This window comes from Rhyacophila brunnea, unplaced genomic scaffold, assembly GCF_057557595.1.
Source record: "Rhyacophila brunnea isolate RB1 unplaced genomic scaffold, BYU_Rbru_1.0 scaffold_4, whole genome shotgun sequence".
Taxonomy (NCBI): domain Eukaryota; kingdom Metazoa; phylum Arthropoda; class Insecta; order Trichoptera; family Rhyacophilidae; genus Rhyacophila; species Rhyacophila brunnea.
In genome coordinates, this window is record NW_028233068.1 from 7,844,798 (window position 1) to 7,868,022 (window position 23,225).

The 23,225-nt window shown below is 35.9% G+C and overlaps 1 protein-coding gene across 2 annotated transcripts in view; it reads left to right on the top strand.

Moving 5' to 3' along the window:
- Window positions 1-18: 18 nt before the first annotated feature.
- The window catches only part of LOC147066783 (titin-like), a 32,008-nt gene continuing 8,801 nt past the window's right edge, over window positions 19-23,225 (top strand). The window contains exons 1-17 of one of the 2 annotated variants that reach the window (XM_085954168.1): window positions 19-145; window positions 332-416; window positions 1,396-1,507; window positions 2,621-2,802; window positions 4,437-4,628; window positions 5,983-6,144; window positions 6,770-6,881; window positions 7,658-7,815; window positions 8,739-8,954; window positions 10,546-10,698; window positions 12,277-12,388; window positions 13,300-13,457; window positions 14,734-14,811; window positions 16,061-16,163; window positions 19,800-19,978; window positions 20,528-20,716; window positions 20,976-21,131. In XM_085954168.1, coding sequence (XP_085810294.1) covers window positions 332-416; window positions 1,396-1,507; window positions 2,621-2,802; window positions 4,437-4,628; window positions 5,983-6,144; window positions 6,770-6,881; window positions 7,658-7,815; window positions 8,739-8,954; window positions 10,546-10,698; window positions 12,277-12,388; window positions 13,300-13,457; window positions 14,734-14,811; window positions 16,061-16,163; window positions 19,800-19,978; window positions 20,528-20,716; window positions 20,976-21,131 — 2,347 coding nt within the window. In that variant the 5' untranslated portion in view covers window positions 19-145. Of the gene's footprint in view, window positions 216-331; window positions 417-1,395; window positions 1,508-2,620; window positions 2,803-4,436; window positions 4,629-5,982; window positions 6,145-6,769; window positions 6,882-7,657; window positions 7,816-8,738; window positions 8,955-10,545; window positions 10,699-12,276; window positions 12,389-13,299; window positions 13,458-14,733; window positions 14,812-16,060; window positions 16,164-19,799; window positions 19,979-20,527; window positions 20,717-20,975; window positions 21,132-23,225 lie in introns of both variants that reach the window. The other variant, XM_085954167.1, reaches the window with a different exon arrangement.

A 23,225-nucleotide genomic window follows, 5' to 3' on the forward strand; every position in this document is an offset into this window, starting at 1 on the left:
TTGTAAGTAGGTAATATTTCTTTCTGGCAATATTGACATGATAACCCCAGAAGACTTTTAAACTATCTAAAAGTTGTATATTAATAGTTGTTTACTTATTTGACATATTGAAATTAATGTGTCAAACTAATTTTTTTTAATAAAGGTGCTGTATGAATAATTCAGTTGAGAATTGATGTTTTGTGTTTCAGCTGTGTTGTTGTGAGGAATGCATAGTATGAAAATATGAAATCAGAAATATATTAGCATAAATAACTAACTTAATACTAAATGTAAAAGTACAAAAATACAGTACCTACCTATCCAATATTGTTTGATGTTTTCTTTTCAGATGAAGTCAATGAGTTTAATCCATCTCATCTTTATATTCTTATATGTCATGTTCTTTATAAAGGATGGACATGGTTCTTCAAAATGTAAGTAAAGAATAGCATCATAAAATAATGTAATAATATACTAAGCATATTATACAGATTCCTTGGAACACATCGAGACACAAAAAACAAAAAGCAAATTCACACATCGCACACGCGAGGCGATGTAGCGATATCTGAATACAGTACCTACAGTAGTGGTAGTAGTAGACTCCTACAGGGGGGAGGGGTTCGGGTTCAGACACCAGAATGAAAAAAGTAGAAATTAATTAGATGGATGAAATATTGCTTCATCACTGAGGATCGTGTCTCAAGCGATTTGGTTGAGCCTTTCTCCATGGGTTGGCCCCACTCTTCACGGCATTCTACAATATGCAAAGCCTGTGTCAGAGAAAGATCCACAGCATTCATGAATTGATCCAACCGTCTGAGGCATCCAATATTTGCTTTAATTTTATTTTAACGAGGCATGTCTAAAACACAAGACAACAAGGACGATAACTCATTTAGTGCTGACACCGCGACTGGAGCGTTTGCATTAGTTGGCCATTCAATATATTTAACATAATATTTAAATGTGGTGATTAATTAATAATTATCTGGTCAGTAGTGAATGCGTTAATGACACTAATGATTCTAAATTATAGTGCACTTGATAACCACTAGTGAATGCGACAGGTCGCAATAATTCATATGTGAACATAGTTATAACTGTAGGTCAGGAGTGTCTGGATATGCGGAATGTATGTGGGTCCGCCGTTGAAGCAACGAGAACCTATAAGTAGTAGGTGGGGTAAATGCGGAAGTCAGTGGTATCTGCTAGGCTTTCTTCATCAATAATAATTTATTATGTATATTTTTCTCCTGAACCGAGTTAAGCAATCATTGATTACAACCGAACTGAGGAATAAATCTTGATAATAGTTTTAATCTAACTTTCCATCCAGGGTAGAGACAACCAATAGGTACAATATATTATAACAAAGACATGCAGGTGAATTCAATCTTCCGTTGCTTTCAGATTCACCAAGAATATCCGTATACCCAACGAGTATTACTATTAAAAAAGATCACACCCTATTTGTGACATGTTTGGATGGCGATTCAATAAATGAATTCGAAAAAGTAATATGGTAAGGAAATTTAAACATTCTTCTTACGTCACCCTGTCATGCTACAGAATCAATATATAGAGAAACCACAATCGGGTAGCATATTCTGAAGTAGGAACATAATCATCGTCATCATCATCATCAGCCTGAATCTATCCACTGCTGGATGAAGCCCTCTCCAAGCTGAATCCATTTCTCTTGGTCATATGCGTTGTGTTGCCACGTACTTCCGCAGAACTTAATCATTTCATCGATCCAGCGGCCTTCGAGGTCTACCTTGCGAATGTTTTGTACCTCTTGGGTACCACTAGATGACTAGATTTGTCCAACGATTTTCCCTTCTTCAAGCTATGTATCCAGCCCATTTCCATTTAAGGTTTTTAGTGAACTCTATTACATCGCAAACCCTCGTGTGTTTCCTTAGACACAGATTCAGATGAGACAATTAAGCCCAAAACACTGGGTCAGCCAGTTCCTGACTGGCCAGGGTGACTTTACAGCTAAGCTACATGGGTTTCATTTAATAGAACATTGGCCGGAATGCACATGCGGGCACAACCATCAAGAGTCCTCTGGGACTGCCCGCTGACGGGATCCAACCGAGTGGAACTGTTTACCAGGGTCCGTCCACACACAATTGGCCACACCGACTTGATATCAACCAAGGCCAACTTTGAGGCATTTGAAAACTTTGCTGCGTCATAAATGAAGGATGGAATAATTTCGATCCCTCCTTAGATTCATCACTTTTTACTCCTGACTGCTATGCTCCTGCAGAATTTCAGTACACGGGTACAGAGGACACTTCATGTTACTGAAGATAAATGATGGCAGAGCAAGTCAAGATTCTTTTTTATTTTGCTGTTTGCATGGTTTCTACATCAGTCCCGTGCAGCTTCGTTTCAGGAAGATTTTAGAGTTACAAGGAAATGTAACTCTAAATTCTTTTCATTTTGACACGTTTATAGCGTCATGTAAGGCGGCCGTGTACAAATCGCGGCTGCATATTATGACGGGTGGAGGTGGGATTACTCAAATCATTGTACTTAGATGAATAACAGATACATAATATTATATTATAATCAAATAGTTGATATGAATTTAATAAATTGTAATATTTCTTTTATATTGCAGGGTACTAAATGGCGATGATATAGAAACAGAAAAAAACACTCATAAATATATGGTCCGCAACACTGGAAACCACTCTTTGATCGTTTGGAATGTCTACAAATTTGACAGTGGAACTTATAACTGCAAAATTATAAATGCAAACGGAATTCATTATTCACCTGACATCATAGTCGATGTGCTAAGTACTAAAAATATTTTTCATTATTTTATTCTTAATGAGTGGTTAAGCCGATCTCTGTTTTGCCTTCAGACTTCTCAAATGCCCAAATGCCCATCTATTGTCTGGTATGACTCGTTCATTCTATATTATATTATTATGCATAGGATGGATGAATAATGTATGCCTGAATCAATGACATTAATATGGACGAAGCATCTGGAAAAAAAAATGACACTCACTTTATTTGTCGGGTCTGCCGAATGGCACAATCTGTTCTAACGCCATTACAATAAAGATGATATTACTATAAATTCCCGAAACTTTTTTTCGGGTCTGCCGAATGCTTCGGTTCGAACAGGTTCGCTCAAATGAACATTGATACTAGAAACACTGTTCTAACGCCGTTACAATAAAGGTGATATTGCTATAATTTCCCATGCGTGATATCGCATAATGGATATTGCGTGACGTCTACCTATGCACGTGCGAATGTCACTATGGGCGAATTTACTTGCTAGCTACTGTACTGAGTGCGTCGTCCAATATGAATACAATCAATTTGTGACAAATTTCATTTGTTTATTATTCCTTCTCAAATTTTCCTAACAAATACAAAAATAATTGCAATATAATTAGATATTAATTATTCAAATACAATGTGTAAAAAGGAAATATTCGATTCTGCCTACAATAATAGTCTTCTATGGTTTATGTAATGAATAAGCTATTTTCACAGGATTCAGAGTTTACTGATTCATACCCGTGATACCTTTGAGGTATATTATATAGTCAAAACTCTTTAATATATTATGATACATATCATTTGTACAATATTATTACACTTTCCTTATACAATGATGAGGTGGAGTGATCAAGTGATGGAATTCGCTAGAAAACCGATAGCATCCACCACATGGCTTGCAGATAGGGAACACTAGAGAATGCTGATCTAGGACGTCACAGTACCAAATTCCGGAGTGATCATATTCCTCGTTCATGAGGGTTACGATAAAGAAGATACTTTGCGTATAAATGGAATTAAGTCAAATTTTAAAAAAAAAATGTTTTCTTCTGCTGCTTTCAGTTAAATGTGTCTTGTCACGTCATGCGCATTGGTTGATGTATTGAAATATTGGAATCAACCAATAGTTTTCTTGTTATTCCACAGTATTAACCATACATCGGGATTAACTAAGTATTTATTTGAATTATGTAGCGACTATCTATTCTATACACAAGGCTGCTATCGACGGCTATCAAGGGTTGTTTATCATATTTATATATTGAGGTATTATAATTGTTACAATAAGTTAGCCGATTAATTGTCAAAACTGTCTATCTCACTCTAAAAGTTAACACACCCGTGCTGTTAAAACATAGCACTTTTTGATAGTTCAGACGGTTAACGTATCGTAACAATTAGCTGCCTCGATACATAAATATGATAAACTACCCTCGATAGACACCGATAGCAGCCTTGTGTATAAAATAGATGCGCGTTGAACATTTAAAAAAATGGTTCATTCGTTGTATTGCACCTCCACTGACGATAAGTTGCCTTGTAAGAAAGAATGGCATTCTTCAATAACAATGCTCTGATGAAAGAATACCGGTGTACATAATATTGCCATTTAATATATTAATTTGTTGTTTTAGATCCACCACATCCAAAAATCTCATACGAAGTCAGCGAACCATGGGTGATCGGTGAGAAAAAGAATGTGACGCTGCGCTGCAAGATTGACAACAACGACCATCTCTACAACAACGTGAGATGGTACGCTGACCGAACACTACACACGCACAGCAATAACTGCACTGATATTGATATCTTTCATAATTCATCAGGTACTAATTTCAACCATTCATCAGGCATACCTATCCAACGCGTCAATCAAAAATTAATAAAATGTAAACAGCATGTACGTGTCAGTTGTAATATACTATTATGATTTCATCAAGAGTTTGAAGGGAAAGCATTTATCTTTCCTATTTTTATTCCCTTAACTAGCTTACGTGAAAGTTGTGTACAAATTAACTACGAAGAAACCTGAGTGACCTCGTCATATTACATGATTCATACTGCACCGCTCACCGCAAAAGTAAGAGAAAGAGAAGATGTGTATCTCTGCGCTTTAAACTAAGGCATAGTTTTCCCTTACCCTTACCATACACGGAAAAATAATTTGGGGTCCATTTGAAAAAAAATCTATAGAATTTTTATTGATTTTCAGGGCGGCGGGCCAGGGATAACAAAATCTAGCTGTTAATGACGTCTTTATTTACCCTTAGATTCTAGTTGCTTCAATCGTGGAATAGCACATTTTTTCCAGGTACATTCCACATACCCAGACCCTTTGTACTTTGATTTAATCGATACACACCTGATCTGCAGGTATAACTGAAGGTGTTCACCTACAAGTTATTGCAAACTGTCTCATCCACGAGTGGTTATCAAATGCGTGCATTAGGATCATTATTGTCCGTTTGTGTCATTCGCGCTGTCTTCTTTTAGACATGCCGCATTGGAGTATAAAGCAAATATTGGATGCACGAGTGCTGTGAGACTTCCAGTGGCCACAGGCCTTGTGTGTCGTAGAATGACGAAGTCACGCGGGCTTCCTCATGGTTAATTTGAAAACGAGTTTCACGTAAACTGAAATCATATTATTATATTAAACTATTTTTTACAATATGTTCACAACTCAATTCCTACGGATCAACAGTGCGGTGCGATTGACCAAAACCCATTCCGTGGTCAACCGTATTGACATGTTGAACATGCATAAAGTATAGAAATGAATGCAGATTTATAAATTGAACCTTATTACATTGGTTTAAAAAAGATTCAAAAAGATAAATATATACATATAATAAAAGTCGGTACTGTTCGGTTAAAGCGGATGGATACAGCGGAAAACGCATTTTGAAAATAGTCGATAAACTGGATTATTTATTAGTTTGGGTTAGTTTAGGTTAGGTTAGGTTGGGTTAGGTTAGGTTAGGTTAGGTTTGGTTAGGTTAACCTAACAAATAATCCAGTTTATCGGTTATTTTCAAAATGCGTTTTCCGCTGTATCCGCTTTAACCGAACAGTACCTAAAAGTCTATATTAAACATGTTTACACAATCTTCAGCCATGAGGGAACGATCGAGAAGAGAAACATGTTTACATTACTCACATATTCTATTTTTGTTTTAGTTATCGATTCGATCTGTCCACCTGCAGCCGAGTTCAGCTTGGAAATACTGGAAAATGAAAAATGGTACAGGTGGGTGAACCCGGGTACCCCGTACTCCTGCCAAGCATTGAATGCCTTTGGATGGGGCTACCGGTCATTATCTGTCTTCTTCCAATACAGCAGTGAGTACAATTTTTTCAAGTGAGGTGTCTATTTCTAAATACCGATATGTCCAGAATTCAATGTTTCAGCCTAATTAATAAAGATGTAATTAATAATTACTGTGGTTCATATGTCGAAAAAAGGTAGATATATTCATGATGCATTCATTCACTGTCTTGTTGGGCTATGTAAGATGTAAGCAACACAATTTACCTACTTAACCTTTTCTATGCCTCACGATATTACTAGAGCAGTATCTGACGGGCCGCAGATTTTCAATGGCACGCATTGAATATAGAGCTCTTGCTAAAATCGCTGTATTACCAATAATTTATGGCTTAGTATTTCATAATTATTTAAACAGATGTCATTGTGTGTTTAATTTTTTAGATTATGCAAATCAATCGAGAGTGGCTGGTAATTTGAGTTTAAATACGGACGAGATAGCTCGCGAAATTTGTATGTGCGCCCTGTCGATCACAGCCTCATAGAGCGAGAATACTCGCTGAATGCATAGAACCGGTTATTAACTATACATTATTAGACATCTACAATCGATTCAAAGAGAATAAAACCTATATTCTTATTTTAATTCCTCATGAATGTATCGAAACCCACAAGTACACTTATCATAACTCATTTTAGCTGCTCCTGGTGGTGCTAAAATTTCATGCGATTTGAACCCCATCATCAGAGGCCAAAAACTGACGTGTGAGTGCAACACCAAGGAACGAGATCGAGGTTATCCACGATCAATGTAAGTTTTACTTCACAAAACTCTACTAATTTTTTCATTAATATAAATTTAACTAAAACTACTAGATCAACATAGCTACCGATCAAATACATTAAAGAAAACCTCTTCTATATAGACGGAATGTAAATATAAGAAAATGAAGCAGAAAATAAGGTTACTAATAGCTCCTGTACACGCACATGGATTTACTTACACCAATAATGTGTATTTTAAAATATCGCGATGATAACTGTTTACACGTAAAAGACTGTCGTGTCAACCTCATTCTTCAAGAGTTGTCGAGTCAACGCGATGTTGTCATTTTATGGTACTATTTAACAGGTTGTGAAAATCGGTTAAGCCCAAAATGAGTCTCTGCACCGTGTAATTCGATTTTTTACCGGTAGGTTCGCTACTATCGTTCTACTGCGCAGGTGCAGATATTGCACGGTCCAATTGTCGCATGAAAATTCAGAAGCTTCTGAACTTTTTTGATACATGCATGCAATCTAACGATAATACGTCTTTAGATGTGCATTTTTTTGCTATAGCCGCGATAATACGTACTGTCAGCAGTAACTGTAAGTAACAGTAAGGGTATAAGGCTACAATCCTGTTGTTTTTGAACATTTGTAAGAGTTGAACATTGAACGAGACGTATAATAATATTGTTTTAGTTTAAAAATGCATTTCAATTATATATAGTACTCAAAGCTGTCACTTTTAAGGAAAACATACAAGAAAATTGTAAACAAAATAGCTCTTATATTGACAAAGCGTCCATATTAAATTTACAGGTACCGTTGGTATCGTAATGGAGAATTCCTTGAAAGTTCCAATTCCAGTGAACATACAAGCATAATCCTGAGTCCTGAGAATCACCTCAACTACACTTGTGAGTCTCATAATATAATGGGAACAGGAAAAAGCGCATCAATCAAAATAGATGTACAAGGTAAAACAATCAATATCTTTCATGTTATCCACGTGAAAAACCATTCTTCTTAGTCCGTTTCTGCTCCCTTGCGTGGAGCATATAGATGTCATGTAATGTCTCCAAGAATCCCTACCACTCAGTTTGACTTACTTTTTATCTTCGTGGGTACTTCATCCTGTAATGGAATGTTGTAATGGAATGTTAGCGCCCTTTGAATGCTTGCGTACTGAAACACTGGCACTGTATTGAATTATTATAGCAAACATTTGCCGGTCAGAGGCCACACAACGCATATGTCGCTCACTACGAGTGGCGATGGATGGAAGTAGGCTTTGGACATCCGACAAAAAAATGCACACTTAACTTTGCCAGTCATACTTATTTGTTTTCATTGAACTTAGTACAAATTGCAGATGGTGTTGGTGAGTTTTTAATATTTAAAAAATAGTAGTTCAATTTGGGAAGCACTTCAGTGAGTATTAAAAAAGGCCAATAGTTAAAATTTGTCGTAATTAAGTATGACTCCTTTAGCATAATGGACTATGTACATGGGCGCGATACCTGAAAGATGCAGGCTCAATTCCTGCGGGATGTCTTACTTTTTTCAAAAAGATTTTTTCTATTGGTTATAATATATTTTCTCAGAAGTGTTTTCAAAATTATATATGTTCGAAAATAAATACGTTTGACTGATAAATTTTAGTGTGCACTATTTATATCGAATCTATCCATGCACCACTGCTGTCTGCACAATTGTGACTGCGTACATTCGCCTTGCTTGGCCTATGAGATGGGTAGAATAACATTCCAGCATTAGAACAAAGCTACTATTAGCACCGCTGCCAATGAGGAAAGATGATGGCGAAATTTAAGCCAGTAAAGCTTTCGGTTTTATATTTAGTTATGTGTTAAATAATGGAAAGTTTCGTTTGGTATTTCAGATAAACCAGATTTCTACTTGCACATAGAGCCAGAAGGTCCTATTTATGAAGGAGATAATATCACGATGCGGTGCAGGTCTCACGATGAGGAATCGTCACCTTGTCCTGACAAAATATATTGGACATTAGACCGGAGTGGCCTTATTAGGTACTATTCAGATCCGTGCGATGGAGCAATCAAACCAGACCCGAGTAGAATTAGTAAGAATGCTAAAAGTATGTACAAAAAACCCAAATTTATAATAGTATGTAATCTACCTTTTTTCTGACGACTAATGATCATATCTCCCAAACATGAATTATAAGTCATCATACCTCTCAGGAAGTTTAATTGCGTGTCCGGAAAATTGTACCTATCCAGTTCACCGTATCACACTTCACTGTGAAATGTTGTATCGGAAATATATGGCCGTATACTAAAGGCCGTCCAATCTCTTTGGGTGGTACAATACTGACATAAAATTCATGTCTAAATAAAACACGGTTCTTGTCGGTTTACACTTTACAAGAAGCCAGCAGCAAACAAATTTTGAAAATAGCCGGCATACTGGATTATTTGTTGGGTTAGGTTAAGTTTTCATTCTTGAAAATCAGCTATGAAAATTGAATTAATGTTCATATTGAATCTAATAAAATTGGAGACCGTATAGCATACGGTCATCTCTTTCCGATAAGAAAACTCATGGCGAACTGTGCCACGATGAAATTTTGTACGTACAATTTACATCTAACCGTTTAATTGTGACTGATGCAACAACTTATCCAAATGTAAAATTTTAATAATTTAGAGTGACTTGAATAAAATTATATGTAATATAATATTGGAAAAAATTATGGTGGGCGATTTAAGTTTGTCCGAAGGATCCCTGTCTCCCCTATATTAATTTAGGGTGATGTAACCATATTTTTAAGCTAACATGTTTGCCCTGCAAAAACTTGCGTATGCCATTGTTTGCTAACTATGTATTATTTATTAATGAATGATGACACTCAATTAACTACTTAGAACCTGGGATATCTCAGTCTGTTTAGCATGGAATATATCAGTAACGAAGGGTGGAGGTAGGCTTTTAAGATCTGCCATAAATAGTGCACACTGGACTTTGTCAGTCAAAAGTATTTGTTTACATTGAATTAAGACTACAATGTGTAGATAATGTTGGTTAGTTTTTAAAATTCAATGAAACCCTGCGAAAACCAAGCCGTAATAGATAATAGCCAAAAAATACACGTCTATCCATAAAATATTTAAAATTATGCAATTAAATCATACATAACTTTAAATATTTTATAAATAAAATAATATTTGTATCTATTATAGTTTGGTTAGGCAGGGCTTAATGAATTTAATAAAATTAACCAAACCATGTGTAATATGTATTCTTAATCCAACGAAAATGCATCAAAACAATTATGGTTTGGTTCCGCAGGGTTTAATTGATTTTTAAAAATAACCAATACCATCTGTAAATTGTAGTCTTAGTTCTATAAAAACAAATACGTATGACTAACAAAGTTTAATGTGCACTATTTATGGCGGATCTTAACAGCCTACCTCCACTTTTCGCAACTCGATCTATACATTGAACATAAAAACAATACAATTTTGTTTTCCTTATTATATCTCACCAATTTATTCGGATACAATCTTCAAAATAAGAATTCTTTTTCATCTAATATACAAACAACAAAGCAATCACGCAACTATCTGTGGTAATGAAATATTTTTCTGGGCGCCATGAAATTTGAAAACCACTGCTCATTGAAATCTCTATGTCATCTATTATTATTTGCATGAATTTTTCAGCTTACGCGATATGCGGTGACACAGAGAAAGGTTCTGCCATTCTTCATTTCTTGTGGGTCAATCGAATGATGATGGGAAAGGAGTTCTCCTTCAAAGCAAAAGACGTCCGCAATCGTACTGTATACACTGAAAAAGTTAAATTTGTTATCAATTGTAAGTAATTCACTCATTATAAATTTGTATATTATTATGATACAGCTGGATGAAAGTCTATTCTAGCTCCTTCGATTCATCTCAGTCCGCAGTGTTTCCACCGTACTTGATCAGTTCGTTGGTCCAACGGTTCTAGGTCACTGCGTTTGTTTAGTGCCTCTATAGATTATCTAGTCTGTAGATTGCATATTCATATCCAAGGATTATTCATATACAGATAAAAGAAGCTGCCATGCTGTTGAAAACGTGGCTAATTTGATGATGATTGATTTGATAGGCCTTTCATTCTGGGATCCAAATCTATCAATGAAAAATATAATCATACAGCTGATAACCCTAGGGTTATAAAAGGAAAATCAAATAATAATGTAGGTACAGGCTTTTGAAACTCACCTCTACCAATATCTTCGCCACCGTGTCCACACTATTAATCATAATAATTTTCATTACTATTTAATTTAATGTGTTATTAGACATATAACAAACAAATAAGTATGACTGACAAAGTTTAGTGTGCACTATTTATGCCGGATCTTAACAGCCTACACTACTAACAACCTTTCGCCACTGCTCTATTCAAAGAAATTATAAAACAATGTTAATCTAAATTCACCTCACGTTAGTGGAATATACCACTTTTGAAACATAGCTAATGGCCTACCAATCAATATCACCGTGTTATTGCTATCAATTACATAAAAGCCCAAAGTGGGTCTTCGTTGCCTCCAGGTGACAACTCCACATCTATGTCTGCGTCCACTGCCTGACCTCTGGGATGCTATGTTTCTCTCTAAAGAGATAACATTCACGTCAGTTTGGCATTGTTTACTGTCTTTTTACATTCAGCGCATCTATTCTATACACAAGACTGCTATCGGCAGCTACCGAGGGTAGTTTTGTATCGAAGTATTAGCACTTATTGTAACAATTACAATAAGTTAGTTGTAATTGTTACAATTGTTGCTAAATGCAGCTCCGCAGATTGGTTGAACGCAACTGTACAACATGTGCGACATTGGAAGAATGTTGCTTGTCACGCCCGCCGAGTTCGCGCATGCGCAAAGCGCCCTATGCAGCCATTTGTATCTGGACCTGGACGTACTGGCAGACGAACGATTTAACATTTCTTTCATTCAAGAGATAGAAAAATATCCTATATATGATTATACACGGAGAGATCACTCCAATAGGGAGACTTCTACTTAAATGTCTGCTGTACCAACGTATAATAATCTCTGCTTCAGCGTTCGATGACATTCTGCGTAATGGCATCTGGCTGGGAGTATATTATTATTTTGACGTTTCTATGCTAGTAGATGTGCGCGCGTTCGGAGCTCGGTCGCGTCGAACGAGGCGAGTTTTGATATTAGAGCCGCCTTAGATTCGAGATAGACAGTTTGACTGTTTAGACAGATAACTTATTGTAACAATTATAATACTTCGATACAAATATATGAAATACTACCCTTGATAGCTGCCGATAGCAGTGTTGAATATATGCGCTGGTCCTTCCAAGTGTGCCATTTTAAATATTAAACCTTCTCAATAATTATGTTTTTTTACAATGTTATATTGTAGACACACCTGGCCGACCATTTATAACTTATTCTCCGGAAGAGGTGAATAGAGGAGATACTGTGTCACTATTTTGTAATGCCAGTCATGATATGGGAAACCCAGTAGCAACGAGGTATAGTCATCACTGTACAATATATCGCCACCTTGATGGCAAATGTTTATAGATGCAGTTTCAATCATTTTTATAAATTTCTCTCAAGAAATACTCCTAATGATATAATTCTCTGATGTGGCTAAAGTAGACAGCAGAGTTATTTCTTTCATTTGACATAATACGTTTTATATGGTAATTATCTTTTTAATGTTATTAAAAAACAAGCTAAAAAAATCTTGAATATGAAGTCCAAAAAATCGAATAACCTTTCAATTTATGTAATTTAATTTTATATGGGAATGTCTGAGTTGATACTTTATTGAACTGTTAAATTTCATTGTGCATTGTTAAGTCCTATTGGACTATATCAAAAATTAAACATGTTTCCTTTATAACAAGTTATTTTGAAAAAGGATTCTAAATAATTATTCATATTTTGCCATAAACCTCTCTAAGTATAATGACATGACTATAGCAGGGCTCGAAATGGACTGGAACGCACCGGAGCGCCGTTCCTGTTCGTGAAATTGGTAAGACTATTGCTCCGTCTCGTGGACAAAATAATTTGACCGTCTGAACTAGACTCCATATAAGTAGAAAATCAAACACACTTATTTTTATGAAATACATATAAAATTTGATAAATATGTAAATATCTTCAGAAAAATGTCGAGCGCTCCGGTTCGTAAACTTTTCCATTTCGAGCGCTGGACTATAGGATTTTGGCATGACCTGGGAAGATGCAAGAAGACCGGCGAGTGACAGGGATTCTTGGAGGTGCTGTGTAGTGTCCACATGCTCTAACTGAGAAACAGATATGATCAAAGAAGAAGTTGATAATATGACTTATTGTAGAACCTGGCAGCAATGTCTATCTTAGTATCGCAAGCTGGGTTTCTTAGTTCTAATAATTTGTGTATTTTTTTAAGCTACCGTTGGTACTACAGAGCAATCGAAATAGTAAATGTCACAACACCCAAGATAGCTTTCCAATCTGGCAATTTAGATAACCCCGCTTTAATCTCATGCAGAGCAGTCAACAGTATTGGCAATGGACCGCTGACAAATGTTTTTATACAGATATCAGGTACCTTATTTGTTTTTAAACAGTCAAAAAAAAAAAAATTATTATCGATATTGACTCTGAAGAATTTCAGAATAGCCTGTTTGTGAATAAGATACACTAGCGTGTAAATGATTCTTAGTAGGTATAATTAATCTTGTTCCTAGAGAACTTCATCCTCATTGTATGATTCTCTAAACTTTCCCTCATTAAAACAAGCCAAAATATTTGGTCAGTGTAACTGAAGGTCTGATACAGTATTGAATAGCTTTTTAACTGTCATATGGGGAATACTCCCAGAAGATGTGATTGGCATCTTCACCACATAATCAAATGACACGTCTAGCAGTAGCATTAAATAAAGTATAGGTGTCTCAGCCAGAGTTGGTGCAAACATAGATACGATAGATTGTGTGTATTGGTGCATTTCTGAGGCAACAGGCATTGCACAACGTCTATGAGAAATAGCCATTTGTCTTGCTTACGCCTACTTATTGTGCTTATAGCGAAAAGAGGACAACATGCATATACGTTGATGTCGTCCGAACATCCTTTTTGTAAACAATACGTCTGTGTAAATATTGCTTGGCCTCAACTCTTGTTAACACATCTATACCTACAAATAATACAATGGAAGAAGATGTTGTATTGGTCTACGTTTTGGCTATACAAAATTAACATTTGTAGCAAACTATGAGATTTATTTATCACGGCCACACTCAGATTAAATATTTTGTATTAAAACATGTAAAATTGAAACTAATGCTAGAAATACATTAGCATCACACCTTATGCGTTCACGGTAAACTCACGTCACGGGCAAAAAGTGTGCAACGTTCAAGGCCTGAACAAAAACGGACCATAAGTGCGAATGAGAAAGCATTCGGCACGCTTTTATCTCCGCAATATGCATTAGAGTAAGATAGAATTTCTACGGCGGAATTAAATATTTTTTGCAAACGTCACCGGTAAATATTGATTTTGAATGATTACATTCATTTAAAAACTGCGAGGGCGTGTTGCTGAAATTTATTGTTTTGTGTTAAATATATAAGTTATTTTTAGTTATTTTAGTAGAACATAACACTCTCATATATGGTACGTTTTTGTTCAGGACATGGTTCTTGTGATGTGATAACGTGTTTCTAGATTAACAGAATGTGAGTAAGTAGCCAAAGTAAGATGTCTTGAGCAGGCCGCCATTTTCTTTCGTATTTTACAAGTGTTTTATTATATTAATTTATTTTTCTCCCTCAGTTCAATCTCCTCGGGCTGTACTAATTTTTCATTTCTTTTTAAGATTCGTCAGAAGATACTTTTAATCTCCCTGTGAATGTAACAATTAACAATGTTAGCACTAACGAAGCAACCAAAACAGGTATATATCTAAATATGTATATGTATTTTTTTAAAGTGAGAAATACTGGTCAAAAAACTGAGTAGGTAAGTAGAGTATATGCTGCATAACTTTGCACTCCGGCTCTGATGAAAATGATGTAATATATTCTAAAAATACTACATAATTATATTAATACAAGTTAATATCAATTTATCTAATTTTATGAGAAGTAATCAGACAAAGAGGCATATTATTCGTATCAGTGTAGTAAAAAGTACAAAAAAAGTGCAAAGTTATAAAATATATACTCTACTAGGTACAATATACCATAAATCGTACTACTTAATTACTGAAGAGAACTTCACACAGTGCTATGGCATTTATTTTCCAATTTGCAGGCCGAATAAAAAGACAATCCATATCAATAAGTAGATAAGTAGCCAAAAATACTTTGTATTAACAGATTTTTGTTTTTAAGAGAAATGGATGTCAGTCACTTGCTCAACCTATTAGGTCTATACTCTGACACCAATAAATAAATTGGAAAACAATATTCAATAGCCAGACTTTGAACCTTGACCAACGACATTATAAGCTGTCGCGTAAGCCATTCGGTCATCATAGTTGAAAAATACTCTGTAAAATTTATGTAAAACTGTTTGTTTATAACTTCACTTCGAGTAAGTGATCGCAATGAACATAAAAAAGATAGCCGTTGCTTGATTAAGAATATCAGAATGGCAACTGAGTGATGTTAATATTTTTGGAGTTTATCAACTTAACCATGCTTCATGTTTTTGCTAAATAATTTCAAACGTCATTACATTATAGTCCAAATACTTTTAAAATTATCATCACCTCAATATTACTACAACTAGGTCACATGATTTATGGTGTTAATACTTTAACCGGTTCTATGCCTTCAACGAGTTTTTTCGTTCTATGAGGCAGGCCACACATACAAATTTCGCGGGTCATCTCGTCCGACTTTAAACCCAAATTACTAGCCACTGTCGATTGAATTTCATAATCTAAATTAAACACACAGTGACATCTGTTTGAATAATTATGAAATACTGAGCCACAAATTATCGGTAATACAGCGATTTTAGTAAGAGCTTCGCTATACATTCAACGTGTGTCGTTAAAAATCTGCAGCCTGTCAGATACTGGCTTAGTAATATCGTGAGGCATAGAAAAGGTTAATGTCGGTTACTTCAGTTTTCTGACAATATTGATTGATTTACAATTTTATGCATAATGTGGTCCAATTCATAATGTTTTTCAGTTTCTGTCTACCCATCAAGCGTCAGCAGTGAGATGTCGGGGACGGTCTATTTATCCTGCAGGTATGGCGATGAGCCGATTAGCGAATTCGAAGAGATAGACTGGTGAGTGACCCTACTAGTTCCTGTTTTTTAAGTGTACTTTAAGTGTCTTCTTTATCATCTGTCGTGTCCGCGCGAGAGATACACCTAGGCTCTGCCCAACCATGCTTTGGCTACCGTGATGACCGTGTCATTGGCTTCAAACATATCGTCGATGGCACAGCTAGTTGGAATGAGCAGACACACCATCACATGTTCCGCAGTTTCCACGGCGCTACATTCACAGTTTGAAGGATCATCCAAGTATCCTCACTTCTTCATATTGATTTTGACTCTTTACTCTGTTTGTATCTGATTCATCGTCCTAGAGACTCATGATTCTTTCCACCGCAGATAACTCTGAAATCTCTTTGGATGACCAAAGGAAGCTTATCCTAGATTTTATATGTGATTGCGCTGATATATTATGTCCATATGGTGGATGTCTTTCGTCACACATTTGGGCTGTGTGATGTACAACAGCAACTACTTTTTACGGACATCTGGTGATGCGATTCCAGCCAGGATGTACACTTTTCCCCACAGAAGCCAGTTTCAAGCACCCTACTAGTATGTGGGAGGCATCATTCAGGGATGTATCCAACTTTCTCACATGTCGTGAACGGTTCAATATTACATGACATGCATATTTATTTATTTAAATATAAAGAAAATATTGTAGACAACAATAAATCAGAATTGAGGACGTTCAAAACATGAGATTTATATTGAAAAAAAAAGCTGGTTCTAATCAATCATGTTAAATTAAAATACATTCTTGTCTAATATATTATAAGAAATATTACTCTCACAATAGAGAAGAAAAAAAACATTAATAATGTCAAACATTAATTTCAAAAACAAAATATAGAGTAGGTACATCACTGAAAATGTTTATGTCCTTGGGGAGCGCATTAACAAGTCTTGTACCCCTCGCTAATGGTGCCTGATAAGCTTGACACGGGGAAACGGTTCTGACCCAGAATAGGTCATGGTATTCACCAGCTGAAAAACACATTGACAGAGCACTCGTTCTTAGGACATGGGATCTGGCACCCCAACTACTTCTCACAAACTTTTTAAAAATAATATTATTTCGTGTTGCGACTTTCATTTTTGTTTTTTCGTAATGGGCCTTGAATGTTAGGGTTTTGTCCAATATGAGTCACATCCGTCACCATGCAACATTCAGCTCCTTCCCTGCTAACTACGGTCTTCGATGGGTTGGGCCGCAATGCATTGGACAATTCCGATATATTACATTGTATATCGATTTCTGATTGAGGGCGACTCCTCAATAGAGTAGATAAAGAGAGATAGAGAGGCAGACCAAATGATATGAAAATAATTGGCGGTGGATTATCGAGAGTAATAGAGCTACTGCAGTCAGGAAAGAATGTAATCTTCAGCAGTATGGACAAACAATTGTAAAAATTTAGATTGCATCCAACCCGGCCTCCTCAAGTGATAGGTTCCATGCAGTGACGTCCCTAGACAAAATACCGCCACATTTTTTTATACAGTACTTTATATCATCCTTTCGTGACTCCAATATCTAAGAAATGTGTTGTATGGATACATTACTAACAAGGTATAAACCACTAAATCTAATTTACATGCTATCTCAGCTTCAATAGACAATATTGCGAGTCTACGGTTTCAGACAGGTACAGTTAAAAATACACCTGACAACTTGAAAGCTCGCGAGTGACTGGCAAACTTATTTCGATAAATTTTAAATTAGGTATGCACGTGTCATTGCTGTTCACCAAAAACGTGACGTCCAAGGACAATGGAAATAAACTAGACATCTCGAACCCGACAAAAAAAGTCCTGTTAAAACTTTTATAGTACCTAATAAATACATTTTGTTTCCAACCAGTGAGCTGATTTTTTTAATGGCAAGATATTTCCGTTATTACTAAGTTTACGTAGCTATTTCTATAGATTCCTAATGATTCTGCTCGATTTGCCACCCTTTGGGTAACTGCCGCCCCCAAGTGACGCTCAATTTGCCTACCCCCACGGGACATCACTGGTTACATGCTGAACAAAAGCTACTAAGCACCAATGCTGAATATCAATGTACTCAGCGTGGAGTAACAACTTACTAGGCTGCCCATTTCTAATACTGTGGATGCGCGGGTTTGATTCCTACATCTAGCTAATTTCACATGTTAATCTTTCAATGTATGCTTGATTCACAGCAACGACATAACTGGTTTAGTATTGGTTGTAAATACCAGTTACAAAAGATTGTTGAGTCCCTATGTGTTATGTTCCTATGATACGAGGGTGGGTCAATAAGTCCTTAGAAAAGCCGACAGGTGGCGCGACTAGTACTGTAAGCGGTTTGTTTTCATGCAGCGGCACTACCGATTCAGTATGCTGCGAAGTTTCAATCAGATTGGTCGGGTTGTTGTGTGTTTCTCGTACATTTAAAAAAAAAAATTGCTTGTGGAAAATGGAAAAATGGAAAATGGAGAAAATTGAGTTTAGAGCTATTATTAAACATTTTAATATAAAAGGGTTAACAGCAAAGGAAATAAAAAATGAGTTGGATTTAGTTCACGGCATATCTGCTCCTTCACTTGCAACTATTTATAACTGGTTAAATGAATTTAAACGTGGTCGTACATCAACAAAGGATGAACCACGCTCAGGACGTCCTGTAGAGGTGACTACACCAGAAATGATCAATAAAATCCACGATATGGTGTTAAGTGACCGAAGATTAAAGTTGAGTGAGATAATTGAGGTTACAGGGATCTCAAAAGGTAGCGTCATTTCTATTTTACATGAAAAATTGGGCATGAAAAATATTTCTGCAAGATGGGTGCCGCGTTTGCTCACAGTCGTCAATAAACGCAATAGGTTGGTGGCCTCTAAAGCCCTGTTGTCGCTCATGCAACGCAATCCGGATGAATTTTTTCATCGCTTTGTGACTGTAGATGAAACATGGATACACCACTATACTCCCGAGACGAAAGAACAGTCAAAGCAGTGGATTGCGAAGGCAAACCATGTCCAAAGAAGGCGAAAACCGTAAAATCAGCTGGTAAGGTTATGGCTACTGTATTTTGGGATGCACGTGAAATTATTTTCGTTGACTATTTGGAAAAAGGAAAAACAATAACAGGGGATTATTATGCATCTTTATTGGACCAGCTAAAAAACAAAATTGAAGAAAAACGGCCTCATTTAAACAGGAAAAAAATCCTCTTTCATCAGGACAATGCCCGTGTTCACACATGTTTACGATCAATGGCTAAAATTGAAGAATTGAAGTTCGAATTGGTCGACCACCCACCGTATTCGCCAGATTTAGCCCCCAGTGACTTTTTCCTTTTCCCAAACTTAAAAAAATGGCTAAGTGGACAACGTTTTTTTTCAAATGAAGAAGTCATCGATCGGACAAATGCTTATTTTGAGGACCTTCCGAAAACTTATTTTTCTGACGGTTTAAAAAAAATTGAGAAACGTCTTACCAAGTGTATTGAGCTCCAAGAAGATTATGTTGAGAAATAAAAAAAAAATACAAAAATAAAAACTGTTTTAATGCTTTTTTCTAAGGAATTATTGACCCACCCTCGTAGTTCCTAGGATATGTTCCTCGGTGTGAAAATAGTAATTCACCTATGGTTTTTATCTTGTCAACAGGTTGCAAGATGGCGTAGAATTAGATTTGGAAGACAATAAATATCTAACGGTCGGTCGCCACGAAAGTCACTCTCTTTACATCACCAACTTTGAAAATGTCGATTGCGGAACGTGGAACTGTAAGATCACAAATTTAGACGGCGTTCACATCTCACCTGACATTGATGTTAGCATGCTAAGTAAGTATGTTTTGTTTTATATAATTAAATAAGTTTTAGAGCACAAAAGCATGATAAATAAACTAACAAATTGTCGCTCTAGGATTAGTTTGGTGAAGCTCCATTTTTGGCGAAATTGACTTTTTAATGCAATTCATCTTCTTGTGTAAAAACGCATCGAAAGCATTAAAAAAATATATTATATTTTTCATTAGAAACAAAGATATTTTTTCAAAAAATGTCCAAGAAACCATGGTACAAAACAATCAGTCGGTATTTGTTTATCCAATGTGCGGACCAATCGGCGTCGAGGATTATTATACGGTTACCACCCCCTCTACTACGTGATTGGTCACGGATCGCTTTATCCTTTTCTGATATTAGTGTTGTCTAGCTTTACTGACTACATCTGTAATATGAAAGATTTTCCAGCATTTAAATATTTTTCGTCTCCTGAACATTTCACATATTGTCGCTTTGGATAAACTAATCCTAGAGCGACGCAATGTTGATGCTTTATCCTCTTATTCTCTTAGAATGATCGTTTTTACATTTGTGTTATTTTTCCAGAAAATCCAACAGTAGAACTGACAATCGAAAGGCCAGAACCATGGATGATGGGGGGAAGAAGCCATTTCATTCTTCATTGCAAAGCGACATCCGGAAATCCCAAGTATTTAACCAAAGTGAAATGGTCCGTTGCTTTCAAAGATATTGCAGAAACTATTGACTGCGATGACGAAGCGATAACTGATGGAGGTAGCCTATTTAATTAATCCAGAGTCAATAATAAACTAAGTTCCAACTCAGGTGATAGAATCTGTTAACCTCAAATGAAAGTAAAATAACTGCTATATTGTTGTAATAATTTAATTTATTAAAAATCAAATCAGAAGTGCCATATTCAATGTAATTTGGTTAAAAATGGATGCCCGCATGGAACGAAAAACAGTTAAACAAATTGATTTTATAACAGCTTTCAGTAATTATGACAATGGCAATGTTTTATTTTTCTTAGTTGCCGATCCAACCTGTGTACCTGGAAGCCAGCAATCGTTATATGTGTTTAGCGATGACAATATGACGTTTAGTGAATTCGGTGATTATCGGTGTAAAGGATTTAACTCGTTCGAATGGTCGCATTCCTGGTCGGAGCCTAATTATTTCAACATGAGTAAGTACCTACACTTGAATACTAAAAGTTGATATAATTATGAAAAGTATATTGATACAAAAACAGGACAAACATAGCGATATTTTACAGATGAATATGAAGGTGTCGCACACACATCAATCTGGGGCTCGATCAAAATAACTGCAACTGAGCAGTGCAGATTCGGGTAATAATCAGGCGGCAGTTTGTGATAGGATCTTCTTTTTTGTATGCCATCACTAAACAAAGGTCGACTATTCTTGCTTTAATCTCCGTTTTATTCATTGTGGGTCTGAAAAGTGAGTATGCATTGACTGAACCACTTATGTAGATTCAGATCAGTGAAGAAATGGGTCCTTTTCCTGATCTTCTTTATCCTTCTAGCTTCCCCATAATGATTATCTGAAGCAATAAGATTCCTGGACCACTTAACTCCCATTATTTCAAGTACACCCGATCCTCTTTTTGCACGGGTTTTTTCTGCACGGTTTCGAAATAACACGGTTTAAAAAAAGTACCGATTAATTTTTATTAACACTAATTTTTTTGCTTTAAGACGGTTTAAAAAAAACTAAAAAGAATAAAAATACGTATGTATGTACATATTTTATCAAAAAATTGTGTTGCAATGGACCGCACGCCACTGGTGCACACATATGTTGTCACCGGATGCCGCCTAGACATACATACGTACATACATGGCGCCACTAGTCAGTCACTTCGGGATCGATACGAGAGACGCGCCGCGTGGTTCAGCATCAGCGTCATGAAATATTTTCAGCAATGAGTAAATTATCTCCAGCGAAAAACAGCAGTAAACGAGCATGTTTATTGTCAAGTAGCGGCACTGAATGAATATATTTCTCTGTGCTAAATTTAATTTAAATCGAAAACTATGAATTTTTACATAGAGATATTTTTGTGTATAAATAATAAATAAATTCGATTTATTTATATTATATTATATGAATTTCGTACTTTGAGTTGATTAACCTATCTACCATTTTTGTATGGGCACCTTATCTTTTTTTACCCGTTTTTATTTTGCACGGTAGTCTTTGGAACGTATCCCCCGCGCAAAAAGAGGATCGGATGTACTGCATCATTAATGCTGCTTTGTGTCCATGGTAACCCAAGGTTTCTCAAGTTAAGCCCAAATCTTGAAAGCCTTTATTTTGTTGCTTGAGTGACAGAGATGACTCAGCTCATCATGGTTATGCAAGTTTTTTTCAACATTATCCTCCATATTATTTACGTGTTTTGGTTGCAGTTTTCATTAACTACCTATGCAATCTATGTGTCTAAAGATAATAATATATCTGTCTGCTGGCTGAAAAGGAACTCCATAAATACCGAGAGGCTGTATATTTTTGTGTGTAATAAATAATAAAGAGAGTTGGACCAATCTGTGAAATTGGAGTATGGTGGCGCAGCTTATTAATCACAAAGTGTCTGTGATGTTTATAAAGAATCAAAGATTCCACTGGGTAGGTCACAAAAAGGATGGAACATCATGAAATGGATGAGGACATCAGCTTATAAGCATGACAGCATGACATACCGAGACCACGACTTCAGTGGCAGGACAGAGCGTATCCAACGAAATGGAATAGATGTAGATAGCAGTGGCGAAGGGTGGAGGTAGGCTGTTAAGATCCGCCATAAATAGTGCACATTAAACTTTGTCAGTCATATTTATTTGTTTTCATTGAACTAAGAATACAATTTGCAGATGGTACTGGATAATTTTTAAAAATCAATTAAACCCTGTCTAAGCAAACCATAATAGTTTTGGTATATTTTGGCCGATATGACAAAATTGTGCACACTTTTTCATTCATATATTTTCATTGGATTAAGAATACATATTACAGAGTCCTGCCTACCCAAACTATAGTAGATTAAAAATATTATTCTATCTATAAAATATCCAAAGTTATTTATGGTTTAATTGCATAATTTTATACATTTTATAGCTGATAGACCAGTGCTTTTTGACTATTAACACCATCTGTAAATTGTAGTCTTATTTCAATGAAAACAAATACGAATGACTGACAAAGTTTAGTGTGCACTCTTTATGTTGGATCCCCACAGCCTACCTCCACCCTTCGC